This window comes from Bufo gargarizans, chromosome 11 (assembly GCF_014858855.1).
Source record: "Bufo gargarizans isolate SCDJY-AF-19 chromosome 11, ASM1485885v1, whole genome shotgun sequence".
Classification (NCBI taxonomy): Eukaryota; Metazoa; Chordata; class Amphibia; order Anura; family Bufonidae; genus Bufo; species Bufo gargarizans.
In genome coordinates, this window is record NC_058090.1 from 31,807,630 (window position 1) to 31,829,750 (window position 22,121).

The following is a 22,121-nucleotide window of genomic DNA, read 5'->3' on the forward strand; positions in this document are numbered from 1 at the left end:
ATTTCCTGCTTGTTCAGGGTCTTTACAGAGCTCTGTCTGATGATTTGCACTCTGGTAAATCTCATCCTTATATATGGCACTGAACAGTAATCTCACATAGGCAAAACTAACTGTCCCACTGCATTATAGGAGCTCGGTTAAGGCTACTTTCACACTTGCGGCAGAGTGATCCGGCAAGCGGTTCCGTCGCCGGCAATCTGCATGCAAACTGAAAGTATTTGTAGACGGATGCGGATCTGTCTCACAAATGCATTGCAAAAACCAATCCGTCTGTCCGTTTGTCATACGGACAAACAGATCCTTTTGTCATACGGACAAACGGATCAGTTTCTATATTTTTTCACATTTTTAAAGGTCTGTGCTTGCGCAGACCAGAAGGACGCATCCGGCATTGCGGTATTTTTAATGCCGGATCCGGCACTAATATATTTCAATGTAAATTAATGCCGGATCCGGCATTCCGGCAACTGATCCAGAATTTTGGACGGAGATAATACTGCAGCATGCTGCGGTATTTCCTCCGTCCGAAACGCCGTTCAGTGACTGAACTGAAGACCTCCTGATGCATCCTGAACGGATTTCTCTCCATTTAGAATGCATGGGGATGAAACTGATCAGTTCTTTTCCGGTATTAAACCCGTCGGACCGAACTCAGTGGCGGAAAAGAAAAACGCTAGTGTGAAAGTACCCTGTTGCCTGCTTCCAATGACAGGCAGCAGAATCATGAATACAGCTCTTGGCTATAATACAGCCAGTGATACAACGGCCCAGGCATTCTTAAAGGGGCACCATATCTCCTATCTACAGAATAGGGGATAAGTGTCTGATCGGCAGGGGTCTGAACGTTGGGCCCCCTGCTGATCACGTTGGGCGCCCCCATTTGAATGGAGCAGTAGTCATGCATGTGCGCTGCTGCATCATGTAGCTCTATGGGGCTTCCGGAGGTCGCCGAGCGCTTGTACTTCGCTTTCTCCTGCAGTCCCATAGAGTTGAAAGGAGCTGAGGAAATCTTAATTTTTTTTTACCATATGTAAGATCCCAAGGCAAAAATTGGAAGGTATAGCCATGTGAAGTTACAGAACTATGACATTAGGGGATCGGCAAAGAACTTTGAGAGTGAGAATAGTATATAAAGTAATAAAAAAAACTACTAAAACTGTTACGGTTGTTGGTAAGAGGCTGACGAGCCTCATGGGCTCCCAAACAAGTCCCAGTGCCCCCATGTGTTATGTGGAGTGTGTCCTCAGCGGTCTGAGATTTCTTGTCGAGCTGCTGGATAACTCTCTCCACTCCCGGGAAGAATAAAAACTTTTTGCTGAGAAAGTCTCTTTGTTGTGTGCTAAAAAAAAAAAAATGGTAGAAATAACCAGCAGGAGGAGGCGCGTTCCTCCACAGAACTGAGGCATCGGCATACAGCACTGTAAAGAACGAGGGTTCATCCAGATCACTTCATTCCTTATTCCTGTAGCCAGGACTCGGGAGCTGCATATTTATTTGCCTCCAGTGCAAAAGTAATTTTTTTAAATAAAAGTTAGAAATTGGTGGTGGATTCCTTCGCTCAGGAGCAACGACATTTGAAGTATCACGTGACTGCATCGGTCAAGGGTTATGGTGAATTGGCTTCCTACGAAATTGACCCTAGTGTGCTTTGTGTGTTGGGGTCGAGCTCCTATAAGACACTGACTCCCCAGAGACACAACTATCCCCGCGCTTTGAGTCCTGTGAGAAAAGCGCATTGCACATTTTTGTCATTGGCTCTGTTTTCTCCATAGGGGTGCAGGGCTCTAAAGCAGCCGTCGGACAATACAGCCATGAGACCTGACATTACTATGGATGCGCTGTCGTAGTTGTCACACCACAGTATGAAAGAGGCAGAGCACTAGCGAGGAATAGTGAGCGTGCAGATGATGGGAGTGGTAGTGGCCCTGATGATCATGTGTCACGGTGTACTGCCTCAGGTCGTCGATCCCTGGGGTCGGTGCAGTGAAGGATGGGCACCTTGTATTGCCTCAGGGCACTCTCTGTAGCTGTGAGCTCCCTGCCTGATGGTGGTCTGGGAGTGCCCATGGTGTTAGTTTCCATGTGGCTGCTAGGCAGGGTACGTGTTGGAGATTCAGTGGCCAGCATGTGGTGTTAAAGGGGTTTTCCTCAGGATAGCATGTGGTTTACCGGCTCGCCGCAGCAGGTAATTACAACTATGGCGTCCCCATCCACTTCTATGGGACTGCAGCTTACCAAGCATAGCGCCGTACATTGTATAGTGGATTTGCTTGGTATTGCAGGTCAGCCCCATTAACTTGAGAACCTCAGAAAATCCCTTTAACTAGAATCTCTCTTTACTGTGCACAAAATAGGAGTTGTAGTATATCCAACGGTACATTGTACACAAGGCAAAGTCCTCCCAGATGTCCCAGCATGAGTTAATCAGATGAATATGGCATTGGCCCTCAGATTTCTCTGGCTAAATGTTTGCTATATTGTTCTCTGGCTAATAGTTGTACTCTGACCGTGGGTGCAGTCTCCGCTTTTCTGGGGTACATAGGGTGTCTTAACGTGTTTCAACTCTACAGCAGCAGGGTCTGGATTGGCTTAAGCTGGATTACCTTGCTGTCTCTGTCTCTCACATGCAAACACTCCTCCTTTAGTTCTTGTTAGCTGCGGCATCTCTTAGAGCTCGTGGAGGTGACCATGGCTCCAAGGCTTGGAGCTGGAGTTTAAGGGAGAGGAGCACATGGAGACTTCTTCTGCCCCCTCCACAGCTAGTTTGACTGGTAACTTTTGGAGCTAGCCCACACCCTATGGCCTAGAGAGGACTGGACTGGGATTGTTAACTCTGGCCATAGCTGGCTGGGTGTTCAGTACACAGCATTAACATTACAAACATTATATAACAAACCAAACTTCACAGATATCCCCTGGGGTACTTTAAGTGTGCAAATATTACACATTTAAAAATAAATGTTTGCAGGTTGAAGGTTTTTCTGTAATTATGGGTAATGGGAAAACTTTAAATGAAAAACAGAAAACTTAAAATAAAAGTCCTAGCCTAGACATGTACCTATGTAACTCATGATGTGTACCTATGTAACTGTAAATAAAATGTAACTATCTGATCAATGGAGGTCCCGATCCCCTGACCAAATGGAGCGGCAGGTCGTGCATCACCGCTGATGCTCATTTGGGACGCTGTTCTCCGATATCTCTGGCAGTCCTATAGACAACAAATTGAATGGCAGCAGTCATGCCACTCCATTCAGGGGAACAGGACCTGCCTTCTAGTGATTAGTGGGGGTCCCAACAATCAGATGGTTATACTCTATCCTGTGTGTACCTAGAAACATGATGATAATCTAGTATCAGTGACAATCTGAAGACATCTGTGGTCTGAGTTAGGATTAGAGGCACCCTAAAAAATTCCCTGAAGTGTTTGGTTAAGCTTAAAGGGCATCTGTCAGCAGATTTGTACCTATGACACTGGCTGACCTGTTACATGTGCAGCTCGGCAGCTGAAGGCATCTGTGTTGGTCCCATGTTCATATGTGCCCGCATTGCTGAGAAAAATGATGTTTTATTACATGCAAATGAGCCTTTGGGAGCAACGGGGGCGTTGCCATTACACCCTAGAGGCTCAGCTCTCTCTACAACTGCCTGCGGCCTTCTCCACTTTGATTGACAGGATCAGGGAGAGAAAATGTCATCACACCTGGCCATGACTTCTCCATGACAGCTCAGCAAGTTTCATAGCTACAAATCTACTTACAGATGCCCTTTAAATAATCCTGCTCAGATGAGGAAACAATCTAAGGTTGTAACGATGGAAGAGCGGAGGTCACCCGTCTAACCTGCTCGGTGACTTCTCTGCTCTCTAGCACTGGGGTTTTAAGCCACAACAATGACATTACAGAACGGTTGTCAGGTCTGAAGGCAGACGCCGGAGTGCACACGGTTCCTTGGACATCACCATGTGAGAGCCTAGAGGCAGTGCAGGTCTAGGGCTTTCCTGAACAGACCTGATTTCAATGATGAACTTCACTGTTCTTATTTACTAGGGACAACTTTGTAATATATTTATCATAATATGATGCCAGACTTTACTGCGTAGCTTATATAGCAGTACATGGTGCACACTGGTCACAAAGTGTGGAAAGTCCTAGGGTGGTCTGTGATCAGTAGATCAAAGCTCTGCCTTTATCTTCCATTTTATTTGGAAGTTTGATATGGAAGTTTTGGGTCCAAATGCTAAATCTAGAACAGCCTCCTCCTAACATGTGACATTCACAACTCAACTGTTGTCTTATGTGGCACAGGGACCTTAGGGTCCATTAGGCACCAGAACCAGGTGTGACTGCCGCCTCTACACCCCTGGGAATGAGTCCCTTACTGTGGCAGGTGCAGCACTATCAAGTGCCTTTTGCGCTGTGGCATTAGAAGAATTTTGATATCACTGACTTTTAGTCTAACCAGACCGTCTATTAGGCCTCATGCACACGACCGTGGTGTGTTTTCCGGTCCGCAAATCGCGGATCCGCAAATCACGGCGTCCCTGCGCATTCTGCAATTTGCGGAACGGCATGGACAGCCTTTAATATAAATGCCTATTCTTGTCCGCAAAGCGCGGACAAGAATGGGACATGTTATATTTTTTTGCAGGTCCACGGAACAGAGCAACGGATGTGGAGAGCACACGGAGTGCTGTCCGCATCTTTTGCAGGCCCCATTGAAGTGAATGGGTCCGCATCCGAGCCGCCAAAACGGTGGCTCGGATGCGGACCCAAACAACGCCCGTGTGTATGAGGCCTTACTCTGTAATTCCTCTAGCGCCGTTCTATGGAAACAGTAGGTTTAAAGAACACACCAAATGCTTGAAATAACTTCTTTATTAACTTCAACTTTTCTTCATATATAACACTGCCGCCTACGCAGCAGATAGTCCATGTACATAACACGTGTTGAAAAGGTATCACAAAATGGCGGTATGCATAAGATGGTGGTTCAACTGTTCAAGCTTGTCATTAAACATAAAATGGTGGATATATTTCTCTCTTCAGTATCTGTACTCTCACTTTAAGTTATTTAAGCACTTTATAATATCTCTGAGAGGTAAATCTGAGGTCTAACTAATAGTTCACTTGCTGAATTTGGTCGCAATTTGCAATATGCAGTTAGCAGTGACTATTTGCAGATTGGTTGAGTATGATCTGGTATGGTTGTATGCAATTTGGAATTTGTATGCTTGCAATTTGGTGGAACTGTAAGTAAACACACATATAACTGGTTCAGTATACAGTTCTAATCACTATATTAACAGTAGGAACATTATATAACTTTTTTAAATACCTATTTTGGCCTCTTGTTCCCATAAATCTGGACTCTGACTGGAACTGTGTGTCTGTTCAGCTCCTCTCTCTGGTGAGTAATGATTCCAGCTAGAGGAATTCCCAGACAGACTGTGTGTGAGGCTAGCTGTGATTGGTAAAAACTCTTGCTGTGTGAGAAGCTGGCTGTGATTGGTCTAGACTTCTGCCCAGCAATAACAGATTAACCCTATGTTTCCTGTTGTTTCTGCTGTGTCATTGAGCTTTCCTCACATTAATATAATGAATCTTAGGCCTCTTTTACACAACCGTTTTTATTAATTTTTTTCGTTTACGGGCCGTTTTTTGCGTTCCGTATACGGTCCGTTCACTTTCAATGGTTCCACAAAAAAATACGGAATGTACTCCGTATGCATTCCGTTTCCGTATTTCTGTTGTTCCATTCCGTTGAAAGATAGAACATGTCCTATTATTGCTCGTAAATCACGTTCCGTGGCTCCATTCGAGTCAATGGGTCAGCAAAAAAAGGAACACATACGGAAATGCATCCATATGTCTTCCGTATCCATTCTGTTTTTGCTGAACCAGTTTAGCAAATTTTATGCCCAGCCCATTTTATCTATGTAATTACTGTATATGCCATACGGAAAAACGGAGCAGAAACAGAAACACAACGGAAACAAAAAACGGAACAACGGATCCGTGAAAAAACTGACCGCAAAGCACTGAAAAAGCCATATGGTCATGTGAAAGAGGCCTTAAAGGCATATTATCTTTTCTGCCTCTGTGAACACAATATATAACAGTTATATGACATCCAAAGATGATGTCACAGTAAATAACTCTGTTTTTGTCTCTAACACATAAACATAGGAACTGTATTAAGGTTATTGGTAGGTACAGCTGCATAAACATACAAGCTATATTAACCTAGGACCTAAGCTACACTTACCGCCGGAGCTAGACACTTGGGTCAGTCTGTCCAGTACACTAGCCCTGTATCCAAATACCCTGCCCAAAGCAGGATGGCTTACTGGCCCTTACCCCTCCCCAGTTATACCCTTGCCAACCACTATTTCCATTATTAGGTCTGGGTTTACAAATTTCGTTTAAGGACAACCTATTAATTTTTGAGGCCGAGCTCTTAATATTCAGGAAAGGGGTAAATGTCTAAGGAGCTTTGGGCCTCCTCAGACCATGGGCCATATGTGTAAACAAGCACCCCCTCCTGTGCATTTATCTATCTAGTAATAATTACATTTTAAGGTGCGTAGTTTATTGCAAGGTGCAAGCATATTTTAATACAAGAGGAATTTATTTCATGTGATTTTTTTTTCATATTGCGGGGAAACACCCCAAATAATTAGAATACCTGTGAAATTAAAGGGAGTCTGTGACCCGGTTTTTCACTGTTAAGTGGTGCACAACGACTTGTAGGGCTATCTCAGCCGAATGTAATGATACCTTTCACTTAGCGATCTGCGGCTTAATTCTGGAGAAAAGGCTTTTTTTATGTCACGTGCAAGTGAGCAGTTAAGTGCACTGGGGACAGGCCCAAATATTATGTGCACCCTTACTCCTCCTGATTCCTCTGCTAGCCCCTCCATCTTCCTTATTGACAGGACCAGGTTCCTGCATAGACATCTTGCCTGGCCCTGTCCATCAAGGAGAGGGAGGGGCTGGCAGAGAAAGCACGAGGAGCAAGGGTGCACAGAATGGCTTGGGCCCGCCCTCAGTGCACCTAACTTCTCATTTGCATATGGATTAATAGTACTTTTTCTTCAGAATTAAGCATTGGATAAGGTATCATTAAATTCAGTCGAGCTAGTCCTACAAGGCATAAGGCCTGGTTTATCTGTGAATTTACCGGTTCTCTTTAAAGAGGGTACCTCATCACAGACACTGGTGGCATATCGCTAGGATATGCAACAAAAGTCTGAGAGAAAGGGGTCCGAATGTCGAGATCCTTAAAGGGGTTGTCTGGTTTCAGGGCTGCATTCAGCCGGTGGTGTACCGGGCTTCACATCAGTATGCTAGGCGGAGACCGGCACAAATGAGCGGTGTGTAGCGCTGTTCTGGGCGGTTTTAGAGGCGGGTACTAGTGATATGCCACCCATGTCTGTGATTAGACAGCCCCTTTAATAAAATCCCATGCAGACCTGAGCCATTACTGTACACATAGAGTATGGAAAAACATAGACGAACATTTCCCTTGTACAACAGAACAAAGAAGCTGCAGGAAGCAAAGCCTACCCATCCGGGAATCGCTTGTGACTTATTGACTCTTCTTTCCCCAGACACTACTATGACCTACCTGACAGCCACGGAGAAGATAAGGTAAGCCAGTATTCACAGTGTATTAGATACCTACTGTAGGTCACACCAGTAGACCTCCAGAGAACTTGGCAGGGCCAATATTGTGGAGTAACGCAGATTATACCGGGGAGACACCCAAACTTTTGAGATGTCTGTGGCCTCCTCAGCTAAAGATGTACAGTATATGTCTAAGAATAATGACCCAATTTTCACAGATAAGAATGCTGGAGCGAGTTTATAAAGGTGGCAATGATATAAAAGTTGCAAAAGTGGAATGCAAATGGCGCTGACAGGGCATCAGTTACGCTTTGCACCCCTACTAGGCTCCAGCCTTTTGTATTGCATCACAGAGGTTGCTGCAGGTCTGTGTGCTTGTAGTGGGGTCGGCAATGACAGATTCACAGATTTTTCATGGTGTCCTGCATGTTAGATGATAAAGCTAAGGCCTCCTGCACACGAACGTTGTGCATCTGCTCCGTGCATTGGGGACTGCAATTTGCAACGTACGTGCAGCGGCCAGGATGGATCGAGACCCCTTCAACTTGAATGGGTCCGTGATCCGTCCACACTGCCAAAAAAAAGAACATGGACAGAGGCACGGACAGAAACACCACGGAAGCGCTCCGTAGTGCTTCCGTTGGGTTCCGTTCTGCATCTCCGTGATGCGGAGTGCCCACGGTCCGGTGCCCCTGTATTGCGGACCCGCCGTATGCGGGCCGCAATACGGCCACAGGCGCACAACGGGCGTGTGCAAGAGGCCTAAGGCTGTGTCCACATCTGTGTTGGAGGCTCCGTTAGGGGCCTCAGCCACAGATTTTGTCAAAAATACATGGGAATGATAGAGCAGCACGATGCCCCATTTTGTCTGGTAAAATGACCGTCTTCTGAATGGACACCTGACGGACCACATGATCATCAATGGCTTCCATCCAGCGTTGTTCGTCTCAGTAAGGGCTCATCCAGACGCCCGTATGTTGCTTTCCACATCTGATCTGCAAGTTTGTGGATTAGACGCGGACCCAGTCACTTCTATGGGGCCTTTTTCTTCCATTCCACAGCTCCACAAAACAAATAAGTGAAAAAATCAGGATGTGGCCCCATTGAAGTCTATGGATCCGCAAATTTTTCTTGCGGACACGCTGAACTGTCTGAATGAGCCCTTATGTGCTGTATCCAGCACATCCTTTATTTTCATTATTCTGCTCCTATAGCAGAGTTAATTAACACCGATGTGAACGAGGCCCTTAAACACATATTAAAGGGGTTGCCCCATCTGGACCAAGCATGTTCAGGCTGTTTTTGGAAATCCCGTAGCAATGAATGGAGAACGCTGCGAAAGACAGGGACATCCTCTGCATTCCCAGTGGTGTGCCTCGGGGTGAGGGGAGCCTATTTTTGAGATGGGAGTGGGTCGCAGAGGTGGGGCCTGCACCTGTACGACATTTATGTCATTACCTGTGGATTTGACTTAAAGGTCTAGATGCAAATTCCCCTTTAAATGACCATTTCCTAAGAAATTCTAGGAAGAGCTTGAGTCCTGGTGTCTATAGCAAATATCGGCATGTCTGCCGTCCATTGTGTTCCATTTTGCATAAAAGACTAGTGAGTGAGGGTGCGATTCACTTTACAAACACAATATGAATTGGAAATAGCAACATTGCAGGTGCATTTATGCATTCTACCTCACTATTGAGAATAAAAAAAAATAAGTTTAGGATTTGTTTCGCAGTCAAGTTCATCATAAATTTAATTTCATTTTTTGTGTGTGCAGTCGAAGACAGATAAATCTGCATCAGTTTAGGTGGCTAAGCCCACATGCCTGCATTTTGAAGATGTAGTCACTAGAGGGAGCTCTTGTAACACATAAACAATTACATATCTGTAGCAATCACTAAAGAAATACTGAGCTTTTAGCAGCTCGAGGTTAAACTTCAACCACTCTGTCCAATAGCTAAGTACGGTGGGTTGTAACATAATAAAAAAAAAGAACATTTTCTACCCATTTAATCATGCAAGTGCAAATTAAATTTAGCATGATCATAATTTTTCTTTTTATATGTTCCAGCTCAGCAGAGAAAAACACCAAGCAGAACTTTCCCTGTTATTGTCTATGGCCGCTGTTTGTGCCCTGGCATAAGTTTATATCATTAGGTGGTAAATGGCTGCACTAAGGGGCAGATATTGCTCTTATTCAGTTGGTGTAGTCTGTAGTCCTCCAACCCAAACCATACCAATGTCACCAAAACCATGGCGTGTCGTGTGCGGTAGCAGCTTCAGATGTATAATATGATGTTCTATATTCAGTATATGCTACATTTTCAGGCTCCATACAACTCTGGGCTCAGAGACCAGCTGCTTGCCTACAAAATCGCCGGCGAGTCTGCACAGAGCGAGCACGCTGCTCTGCTGGTGAAGAATACCAGTTTACAATCGGAGGTAAGGCAGGTTCCGTTATGTGAGACCCCCGCAGATCACTAAAAGCCCTCAAATTTCAGGTTATGCCAATTCTATACCCTTCCATGGAGCTGTAATGTGTAATCCTCAATGTGTTTGTTTGTTTTTTAGTTTTTTTATCTAAATAGGTCAAAATGTTATAAATAAACAATAAAATAATTATACATTTTGTAATATATCATTATAACAGTCAGAGCTCAGTTTTTCTGATACAGAGCTCCAAATCCCCTCCACAGACACAAAATTAAAGGGTTTCTACCACCAGAAATACTGTTATGTAGCTGAGCAATGCGCTAATGTCAGCACTACATAACAGTATGTTTCTAACAGTAGTTCCTGCAGCCGTTTTTGTTAAAAACATACTTTTATAGATAAGCTAATGAGCCTCTAGGTGCTATGTGGGCGTCATTAGCACCTAGAGGGCTCCGTCCACTAACCATTTCAGCCGCCCATCGCGTCCCTCCAGCCCGCCCCGCTCCTGTTGATTGACGTGAAACTTCTCAGTATCTTCTGTATTCTCCCGGCGCCGTCTTCCTCACTGCGCCAACTACGTTACAATGAGGAAGCCGGCACCAGGAGCGCGGCATTCACTCACTGCGCCTGCGCCGAATACAGAAGCGCGCGGCGCAGGCGCGGGAATTGGTACTCGATACTGAGAAGTTTCACGTCAATCAACAGGAGCGGGGCGGGCTGGAGGGACGCGATGGGCGGCTGAAATGGTTAGTGGACGGAGCCCTCTAGGTGCTAATGACGCCCACATAGCACCTAGGGGCTCATTAGCATATCTATAAAAGTACGTTTTTAACAAAAACGGCTGCAGGAACTACTGTTAGAAACATACTGTTATGTAGTGCTGACATGGGCGCATCGCTAATGTCAGTCAGCTACATAACAGTATTTCTGGTGGTAGAAACCCTTTAAAGGGATCTGTCACCAGGATATTTACTGGTAAACCAGACATAATGCCTTGCAGGGTTAGCTCAGCTGAATGTAATGATACCTTTTAATGATACATTTGCTTAAGGGCTCATGCACACGACCATTGTTGGCAGTGGTGTACCTAGAAATGACTGGGACCTACAGCAAATTTTTGAACAACTTGTTTGCAACACCCTCCTTCTGTGCAACCCCTACTCCTGCGGCTAGTCAAGATCGCTTGCACAGACCAGGCCCCGCAGCCGATTCGTCTGTTTCCTATATACATATATACTGCAATATGCGGGCACCACTCATTTGTGCACCGCATCACGGATTCGGACGCATTCACTTGAATTCTACTTGTTCTATTTTTTTGCGGTGCAGATGGATCATGGATCCATTCAAGTTGAATAGGTCTGCATCTGTCTGCGCCAGCCACAATTTGCAGTCCCCAATGCACGAAACGGGCATTGTGTGCATGAGCCCCATATCTGGAGAAAAAGTACTTTTAATCCATATGCAAATGAGCAGTTAAGTGCACCGAGGGCTGGATGAAGCCATTGTGCACCCTTGCTAGCTCATCCCTCATTGATTGACAGGTCCAGGTTCCTGCATAGTCATCTCACCCATCTTAAGAGTTATCCCTTACCCAATGGATAGGGCATAAGTAATCCATTTGGGGTCTGACCACTGGGACCCCCAACAATCACAAGAATGAGATGCCGCTCCACTCAACTCTGTGAGATTACGCTCGGCTATTTCTGAGTACATCGCTCGGCTATTTCTGCCAGTCCAGTCCATAGAGTTTAATCACTCCATTCATAGTAACATAGTAACATAGTTTATAATGCTGAAAAAAGACATCTGTCAATCCAGTTCGGTATGTTATTCTGCAAGTTCATCCAGAGGAAGGCAAAAAACAAAACCCCTGTGAGGTAGAAGCCAATTTTCCTCACTTTAGGGGAAACAATTCCTTCCCGACTCCAATCAGGCAATCAGAATAACTCCCTAGATCAACGACCCCTCTCTAGTAGCTATAGCCTGTAATATTATTACGCTCCAGAAATACATCCAGGCCCCTCTTGAATTCCTTCATTGTACTCACCATCACCACCTCCTCAGGCAGAGAGCTCCATAGTCTCACTGCTCTTACCGTAAAGAATCCTCTTCTATGTTTGTGTACAAACCTTCTTTCCTCCAGACGCAGAGGATGTCCCCTCGTCACAGTCACAGTCCTGGGGATAAATAGATGATAGGAGAGATCTCTGTACTGACCCCTGATATATTTATACATAGTAATTAGATCTCCCCTCAGACGTCTTTTTTCTTAACCCTAAATGCTGATAATCTTTCAGGGTACTGTAGACCCCCCATTCCAGTGATTACTTTAGTTGCCCTCCTCTGGACCCTCTCCAGCTCTGCTATGTCTGCCTTGTTCACAGGAGCCCAGAACTGTACACAGTCCTCCATGTGTGGTCTGACCAGTGATTTGTAAAGTGGTAGGACTATGTTCTCATCACGGGCATCATAACCATTCAGTTATGGCACTCTGGCAACTCGTTTTTGTGATCAGCAGGGGTCCCAACGGTCACATCTCACAGATCAGATCTGTATCTTTTGGCTCCTACGACTAGACGAGCTTTGGAGCTTTGTTTCAGAAAAATCAGCTCTGAGTGACATAAAGCTATACAACCCCCAAAAACAGAATGCAATAATTTACTAATCTCATAAAGCCATAATTTATTCACAGTAGATCATAGAACATATCAGATGATGAAAGCGAGACATTTTACTATTTCATGAAAAAAATTAGCTCATTTAGAACTTGATGACAGCAACGCATCTCAAAAAAGTTGGGCCAGGACCATGTCTACCACTGTGTAGAATCCTCTTTTCTATTAACAACAGTCTGTAATCATCTGGGAAGCGAGGAGAGACCAAGTGCTGGAGTTTTGGGAGATTAATCTTGTCTCATTCTTTTCTGGTGGAGGTTTCTAGCTGATCAGCAGTCCTGGGTCTTTTTAGGCTACTTTCACACTAGCGTTCGATCGGATCCGATCATATTAATGCAGACGGAGGCTCCGTTCAGTACGGATCCGTCTGCATTAATAACTTAGAAAAATTTCTAAGTGCGAAAGTAGCCTGAGCGGATCCGTTCAGACTTTCAATGTAAAGTCAATGGGGGACGGATCCGCTTGAAGATTGAGCCATATGGTGTCATCTTCAAGCGGATCCGTTCCCATTGACTTACATTGTAAGTCTGGATGGATCCGCACGCCTCCGCACGGCCAGGCGGACAGCTGAACGCTGCAAGCAGCGTTCAGCTGTCCGCCTGGCCGCGTGGAGGCGAGCGGAGCGGAGGCTGAACGCCGCCAGACTGATGCAGTCTGAGCGGATCCGCATCCATTCAGACTGCATCAGGGCTGGACGGAAGCGTGCTGCTCCGCTCGTGAGCCCCTTCAAACGGAGCTCACGAGCGGACAGCAGAACGCTCGTGTGAAAGTAGCCTTAGCCAGATTTTTTGTTTCATTATTCTCCCAATGTCTTCTATTGGTAAAAGGTCCAGACTGCTGGCAGGCAGCACCCAGACTCTTCATCTGAGAAGCCATGCTGTTGTGATGGATGCAGTATGTGGTTTAGCATTGTCCTGCTGAAATATGCAAGGCCTTCCCTTGATTGGTGCCTATGTTGTTCTAAAAACTCTATATACTGTTCAGCATTGAAAATGCCTGCATCAGAGATGCAGGCCAGGCTTTTGAATGGCGTGCTGATTGTAAGCCATGTACTGGGATGGGCTCCCCAGGATACAGCGAAGTGACGAATGAGAAAAACAACTCTACCACCAGCTTTTGCCAAAACAGAATTTTACTTTAAGGGAACCTGTCACCAGGATTTTGTGTATAGAGCTGAGGACATGGGTTGCTAGATCGCCGCTAGCACATCCGCAGTACCCAGTCCCCATAGCTCTGTGTGCTTTTATTGTGTAAAAAAAACGATTTGATACATATGCAAATTAACCTGAGATGAGTCCTGTATGTGAGATGAGTCAGGGACAGGACTCATCTCAGGTTAATTTGCATATGTATCAAATAGTTTTTTTTTACACAATAAAAGCACACAGAGCTATGGGGACTGGATATTGCGGATGTGCTAGCGGCGATCTAGCAACCCATGTCCCCAGCTCTATACACAAAATCCCGGTGACAGGTTCCCTTTAAATGTGGTAATAAACAAAACCACAAATGATGGGAACATACAATAAATTAACATACCTCCATCCCAAAGGCTGAGACCCTTGTGCTGCACAGCGTGGCGCCCTCCGATGGATGCAGGAGGAAAGTGTGGTAATTTGCCAACTGGCGGGCACAACTAAACTGCCACACCTTACCTGTTATTACCCAAAAAAAATGTTTCGGTGTGTGGTGCGGGCTAGCCTGCGGTGCAGCACAGCGGCTTACAATCTTACAACTGGTCCTGTAGCAGGTGCTTGAGTATTCCTCCTGAGTATACACCAGCCTGGCTTGAGTTTGTGGGAAGTTTATCAGCTCTCCAGTATGAAATGTCACTTTTTAAGTTATGGAGTCCTTGCAATGGACAGCAGCAACTCTTGTGGCCTGACACAGAAACCCTAACTAACTAACTACAGGCCTGGTCTCAGTCTCTAGGCGCCAACACTGTAATGAGGTTTGTGCACGATCTTACCGACCCGGCTCTGCATCGGCTGGTGACTCTGAACAGAACAAATGCCTCTCCAACAAGCATGCGGTCCTGCAGTGTATGTAGCTTTGCTTCTCAGCTCTCATCAGCGTTCCTGGATCCTCCTTCCTCTGGACAGGATCAGGGTCTTGGACACGATCAGCTTCACTTAGCTGCAGCTCTGGTCACTGATGTATGCTCCCACACCTAGATGCCGTCAGATCCTCTGCTGACACAGTTCCTCAGTCTCAGCTCCCTCTAAGATGGCTGCTCCCTTTCTCTTCTTCGCCAGGCTCTGTGTGTAACTCCGCCTCTCATGAATATGGAACTATGTAGTCTGTAGCTCTGTTTAGGAAACAGCGGCATCTTGTGGCCAAACAGCAGAATGTCAGTCCAGATAATTTAATTTAATCTACACACAGTGTTCAGACAAGGAGAGCTGTTTCCCCATCTCAAGCTGGATGGTCCCTTTCCTCTTGAGTCCGCAGAACAGATTGTACTTGGTTTTCAAAAATAATTTTACGTTTTGATTCATCTGACCACAAAACAGTTTTCCATTTTACCACAGTCTGTTTGAAATGAGCTTTGGCCCAGAGAAGACGGTGGTGTTTCTGGTTCGTGTTGACATATGGCTTCTTCTTTGCATGATACAGCTTTAACTTGCATTTGTGGACTTCACAATGAGCTGTGGTCACAGACAGTGATCTGACAGTGTTCCTGAGCCCATGCAGTGATTTCCAGTACAGAATCACGCCTGTTTTTAATGCAGTGCTGCCTGAGGGCCTTTAGATCGTGAGCCTCCTATATTGACAGGCCTTGCCCCTTGTGAAGATTTCTCCAGATTCTCTGAATCTATTGCTGATGTTATATACTGTAGATGGTGCAATATTCAAGGTCTCCACAATTTTATGCTGAGGAGCATTTTTCTGAAAATTTTCCACAGTTTTTAGATGCAATTTTTGGCAGATTGGTGAACTTCTGCCATCTTTGCTTCTGAGAGACTCTGCCTCTCCTACGCACTCCTTTTATACCCAGTCACGTGACTTAGTATCACTTACTTTTTTAGCCTTTTGTTGCCCGTCAGAATTATTTTTTGAGATGCGTTGCTGCCATCAAGCTCTAAGTGAGTTAGTTTTTTCATGAAATGGTAAAATGCGTCACCTTCAACACCCACACCTGATATGTGTTCTATGATCTACTGTGAATAAAATATGAGTCTATGAGATTTGCAAACGATTGCCTTCTGTTTTTATTTACATTTTACACAGTGTCCCAACTTTTATGGAAGTGGGGTCGTATTATAAAATGATTCGGCGCAAAATGATTGACCTAGATATGAAATTAATACAGAATTTATACGTTACCACATGGGTACATGGTCTACATAGATCTTAATGTCACCCCCTTAGAAATACACTTAAAGGCCATACCACACACAACCCCTGTCACATGGCAGCTGCACTGGCGATCGGCTGATTTTGCTGGGGAAGCTATGGCTAGCCAGGCACTTCCCCTGCAGCGGCCACTACAGGGGAAATGTAGTATTACATGGCAGGCAATAGCGGTTCATGTAATGGCCAATGAACACTCAAGTCTGGCAGATTTGGAGCTGGGGACCACCTTCTTGACATTGGTGTACCCTAATTAGGCAAATAGACAGTTATGAAGAAAGATTAAAATAATAAATGTATTTAGTCTTCAGAAGAGACGTCTAAGGGGGGGGGGGGGGTTTGATTAACCTATACAAATATATAAATGGGCCCTACAAAAAATATAATGTGGAAAAACAGTTCCATGTCAAATGCCCTCAAAAGACAAGGCAGAGCTGTCTCCGACTGGAGAAGAAACAGTTCAGTCTTCAGAAGCGTCAAAACTTCTTTACTGTAAGAACTGTGAATCTGTGGAATAGACTTCCTCAGGACGTGGTCACAGCAGGAACAGTGGACAGTTTCTAAAAGGGTTTAGATGAATTCTTAAAAGTAAATTACATTAAAATATGTAGAAATCTGAGTCTCACTTCCTTCTGGGATTCGTGTCCCCACCTATCCCTTTGTTGAACTTGATGGACTTATGTATTTTTTAAACCATACTAGGCTACTTTCACACTTGTGGCGGTGTGATCCGGCGGGCAGTTCCGTCGTCGGAACTGCCCGCCGGATCCGCCGATCTGGATGTGACTGAAAGCATTTGTGAGACGCATCCGGATGCGGATCCTTCTCACAAATGCATTGCAAGAACGGATCCGTCTCTCCGCTTGTCATGCGGACAGACTGATCCATCTTGTAACTTTTTTTCATATTTATACCGGTCTGCGCATACGCAGACCAGAAGGACAAATCCGGCATTCCCGTATTTTGAATGCTGGATTCGGCACTAATACATTCCTATGGGGAAAAATGCCGGATCCGGCGTTCAGGCATGTCTTCAGTTTTTTTCGCCGGAGATAAAACTGTAGCATGCTGCGGTTTTATCTTTTGCCTGATCAGTCAAAATGACTGAACTGAAGACATCCTGATGCATCCTGAACAGACTACTCTTCATTCAGAATGCATGGGGATATGCCTGATCAGTTTTTTTCCGGTATAGAGCCCCTGTGATGGAACTCTATGCCAGAAAAGAAGAACGCTAGTGTGAAAGGGTACTTTCACACTAGCGGCAGGATGGATCCGACAGGCTGTTCACCCTGTCAGATCCGTCCTGCCGCTATTTCGCCGTGCCGCCGGACGGCAGTGCGCGGTGAGAGGTCGCCGGACTAAAAAGTTGGACATGCAGTACTTTTAGTCAATGGGGACGGAGCGGCAGTCCGGCGGCACGGCAAAATAGCGGCAGGACGGATCCGACAGGATGAACAGCCTGTCGGATCTGTCCTGCCGCTAGTGTGAAAGTAGCCTAAACTATGTAATTAGGCATATGGACAGAGTTTGTCTTCATGAGACCTTTAATAGCGGTATTATGGATAGACTACTATTGCACTTTTGCGCACTGTGCTTAGGTCTCACGTACATGGCGGTGGCCGAGCCTTGTATTCTATCTAATGCAGTGAGATGGTGTGTATTACTGCCTATAATAAGGTGCAATTTTCAGCAATATGAAAAATGTACTTGACCTTTTCCTAGTCACTAAAGTGGGATACTTCTGCCATGTCAAGTGAATTCAGTGTGTCAGCCGTCCTTCCCTTATGAAACCTGTAATATCCCTTCAAACTAAAATATAATGGGGAAAGAATTGAATAGTTGCCACACTTTGGGAAAACCCCCTGCAAATGCATCAGATTTGGAGAGGACCATAAAATAGAAGCTGCAATGTATCCACGGGGGTACAGCTAGAAATCCTAGGGCCCTATGGCACACGTTAGACTCCACACCCTGTTGACAGGACTGAACCAAAGTAATGCAAAATTTCATAGAGTTTAGGTCCCATGTTCTTCACCTTTAAAAGCTTTTTGGGCCCTGTGTTCATTTCTTAATACATCTTTGTAGTGGTTGTGGTTGTAGTAGATATTTATTATAGATCTCATAATTCTGGTTCTCAACTGCCACCACTAGGTGGAGCTCAGCAGCTTATTGCAAACAAATCAGAATATAGCTGCGATATTGTTGAAATGGTGGCCCGTGCCCGCTGCTGTCCCCTTCCTCCAGGCATACAAGGGTGCTATTGACTCACCTTGGTTCTCCTGTCCTGCTTACCTTCCCGCTACCCAGCAGCAGGTCTGCCGGCATCTCACGTGGATTCTGCAGGCCACAGCCTGCGCTTCTCTGTGAAGGCCTCCTGGTTTGTCTCTAGTGCTCCTGCGCGCTTTTGGCTGGTCACTTTAAGGTATCTAAGGCACCTTCCCCTATGGGAGGATGCCTGAGGTTTAGGTTTTCTAGTTTACTAGTGAAGGTATGCTTTTCTTTTTGTCTGCCCATGTACCAGCCTCTGACCTGTCCATGTTTACTGTATTAACCTTTTGCTGCCTGCCTTGACCTTGGACTAGTTTTACGGATTTTCATGTACTCTGTCTTCCCTGACCTGGATCTGTTTTTGACTATGAGTAATGCCTGACCCTCGTGGGTCAGCTGCCAATCACACCAGGACTATTCCAAGTGAACTCAAGCTCCCTGGATAGTGGTTAAAAAGTCAAAATAGTTGGTTGGCACACTCGCTGCCTATATCAACTATAGCTCCACATGCTGCCCTAGGGGGATGCCATTGCCATTTCCCTGCCTGTCCCTCTGCCACATGAGAAGGCATCAGTATTACAGTTGCCAAAAGTCTCAAATTTGCTCGGCTTGTCCCTAATTTTCATAGACAAGCCAGCAAATTTGGACTGTCTCAGGCCAAATATTGGTGCTTGTGTAAGGTGGGCATTCCTGACAGGTTTGGGGCATTCCTAGGGGCAGGGCTTAAAGGGGTTTTGTCATCTCAGACAATAGGGGCATATCGCTAGGATATGAGGGCATATCCTAGCCCTATCCTATAGTATATCGAGAACGGAGCCCCGAAAGGGAAGGAGAGCGCACTGCGCATGTGCAACCGCCCTCCATTCATTTCTATGGGGCCGCCGAAAATAGCTATTGCCATCTGCCCCATAGAAATGAATTGGAGCATGGGCCGCGCATGCGTGCCACGCTCCCATTCACTTCTATGGGAGAGGCGGGGATTAGCGCTTGGTGGTGGACAGACCCCGGGAAATCTGGGGTCCTCCAGCCACAGCGCTCCCCGCTCCGTTCTCGTTATAGGTGTGGGACCCGTACCTATCAGACAATGGGGGCATATTCTAGCGATATGCCCCCATTGTCTAAGATGGGAAAACCCCTTTAAACGCTCCAAATTTAACAACAATAATGCTCAAAGGGTTTGCAGTGTTGTAAATGCATATGGTAGGTGGGAGCCCTGCTTCATTTACATTAAAGGGGTTATCCTATGAATAATGTAAAACAATGAAAATAAGACATTATATAGTGCATGACAACCTCTAACAAAGCTAGAACCAGCCCTGTACCTCACATGGATCCAGAGATCTCCCCATCCATTTCTCCATTTGCTCTGCTACATTTATTTAGCTGAAGGGGTATGTCTTTTCTGTTGCAGCTCTTGCCCGATCACAGCTTAAGGAGCGTATCCTTCCTCAGGGGCGTGTCCTTTCTGCCACAGCTCTTTCCCTGTAACTTTCACAGCTTCTAACAGAAGATACAGCTGGTGGCAGTTATAGGATGGAAGTGAGCATGTGCGACCACCTCAGTAAGGTGGACAGAGAAATAAGGAAAAGAGCAAACAGCAGGTGGCGCTATGCAGATACACTTTATTGAATAACTATAACACTAACTGCAGGTAATTTCAAAAGTATTCAGATAAGATGGTTTAAAAAAAGAAGAATATTTTTTATGGGACAACCCCTCTAAGGGTTAGTAGCTTTAGGATACTCATCTGTTTAAGATATTGTAAAAAGTAGAATCTGAAACATTTTCTCCTTTTGGACTTTAACTATTATTTCATAGTTTTTTGGCCCGATATAAGTCCTGTATTCTCGGTGGTGTCCGTCATTAGGCGTTAGAGCGAAGTATTAAGTATTCAGCCATTATTCCTGATAGGCAGGGGAAGTGCTCCTTTTCTGCAGAGCGTTCTGTGCTCCGAGTCCAGCGAAAATCTCCCTGGAAAATAGTTGTAGTCCTTGGCAGTTTTACACAGTAGGGAATGGAAAGTGTAATAATGATGATTAATTATATTTTTCAATACATTTTTGTTTTAGAAAGTAAGTTTTTAAGCCAAAATGTGGTTTTGTTTTTAATAAAAAGAAGCATAATCCTTATGGTTTGGCTGCACCAAGTAAAACAAAATGGGGCTGGACAAATATATATATACATACATAATACCTTTTATTCAGAACATAATTGACATACTTTTAGGTGCATCAGACCCTGTTGACACCAAATACCTGGAAAATCACCATAATTGATGGGTTTGCCATTTTTAAAGGAATTCATTTTTTTTATTTGCCGTTTGACACACGCAGTTCCGTTTGTCACCAGAGGTGGCAGCGAATACTTTCCACATATAACAGTATACTGTGACTAATGTCGGGGAGTGCTCTAGGCCAGGGATGCTCAACCTGCGCCCCTCCAGCTGTTGCAAAACTACAACTCCCAGCATGCCTGGACAGCCTACAGCTATTAGGGCATGCTGGGAGTTGTAGTTTTGCAACAGTTGGAGAGCCGCAGGTTGAGCATCCCTGCTTTAGGCAGAACTAACACAATATGTTAGGCGTTAGCCTGAATAAGGGTGTGTTCACACAGGCATATATGCTTTAAATGTATATGCCTGGTATCGGACAGGAAATCAGCAAAGGTTTGCATTAGCAACAAAATAGATAGGCTAAATACATGACAAATCTGCAGCAAAATCCATATTTGCCACCTTTGCTATTTGCAAATTTGGGATAACTAGGCCACGTGAAATAAACATTTACAAGAATAAGTGCACTACTGTGGTGGATGCAATCAACAAAATCTGACTAAACCCTCACACTGATGTTAAAATGAGACTTTAGCCAATATATCCTTATATGAAGGACATACCAGGGCCCGCGTACCACGTCAAGGTATCTCAAGTGACACGGGACCTAACGCTAACCTACCTGTGCCGTATGGGCAATACCAGGAGCCAGTGGGCGCATTACAGAAGCGTAAGGTCCGACTCACAGCAAATAGCTCCCAGTTGCCTCCAGTGTGAAACTACACATAAAATGGGAGGAGGGAGTAGGCTGTGAGTCCCACCCAAGGCTGACTAATAGGACGCAGGCCTCACAGGTGCACCTACATGTTCCCATTGGATGAAAATCAAGGCACATTCAAATTTGGAGTTAATACACCTCCAGGCATACATATATAAACTAACGTGGTCCTAGGAGGCAGGAAATGCTCAACCCCATGTGCAGTTGTGCATCTATACCCGGGGGAGCAAATCCTGCACATGTATTCCGTCGCTAATGGCGATCCCCAGCAAAAAATGCATACAATGAAGGATGCCCGCAGCGGACCACAAGTGCCACAAAGACATCCTACACCAGATAATAAAGTGTGTGGATGTAATTGACTATATGAAATAAACATTTACAAGAATAGGTGCACTACTGTGGTGGATGCAATCAACAAAATCTGACTAAACCCTCACACTGATGTTAAAATGAGACTTTAGCCAATATATCCTTATATGAAGGACATACCAGAGCCCGCGGGCATCCTCCATTGTATGCATTTTTTGCTGGGGATCGCCATTAGCGACGGACCACATGTGCCGGATTTGCTCCCCCGGGTATAGATGCACAACTGCACTTGGGGTTGAGCATTTCCTGCCTCCTAAACGTTAGTTTATTTAGTTTGGATAACCAGGCCATGCCCCAAGAAACACCCACATTTATGGGTGGGGCTTTATATAAACACT

The 22,121-nt window shown here is 45.2% G+C and overlaps 1 protein-coding gene across 2 annotated transcripts in view; it reads left to right on the forward strand.

Moving 5' to 3' along the window:
* The window catches only part of LOC122921874 (coiled-coil domain-containing protein 170-like), a 51,794-nt gene that overhangs the window by 5,033 nt on the left and 24,640 nt on the right, over nucleotides 1–22,121 (forward strand). Inside the window, exons 3-4 of one of the 2 annotated variants that reach the window (XM_044272166.1) lie at nucleotides 7,613–7,652; nucleotides 9,954–10,067. In XM_044272166.1, the coding sequence (XP_044128101.1) occupies nucleotides 7,613–7,652; nucleotides 9,954–10,067 (154 nt within the window). The remainder of the gene's footprint in view (nucleotides 1–7,612; nucleotides 7,653–9,953; nucleotides 10,068–22,121) is intronic. The other variant, XM_044272167.1, reaches the window with a different exon arrangement.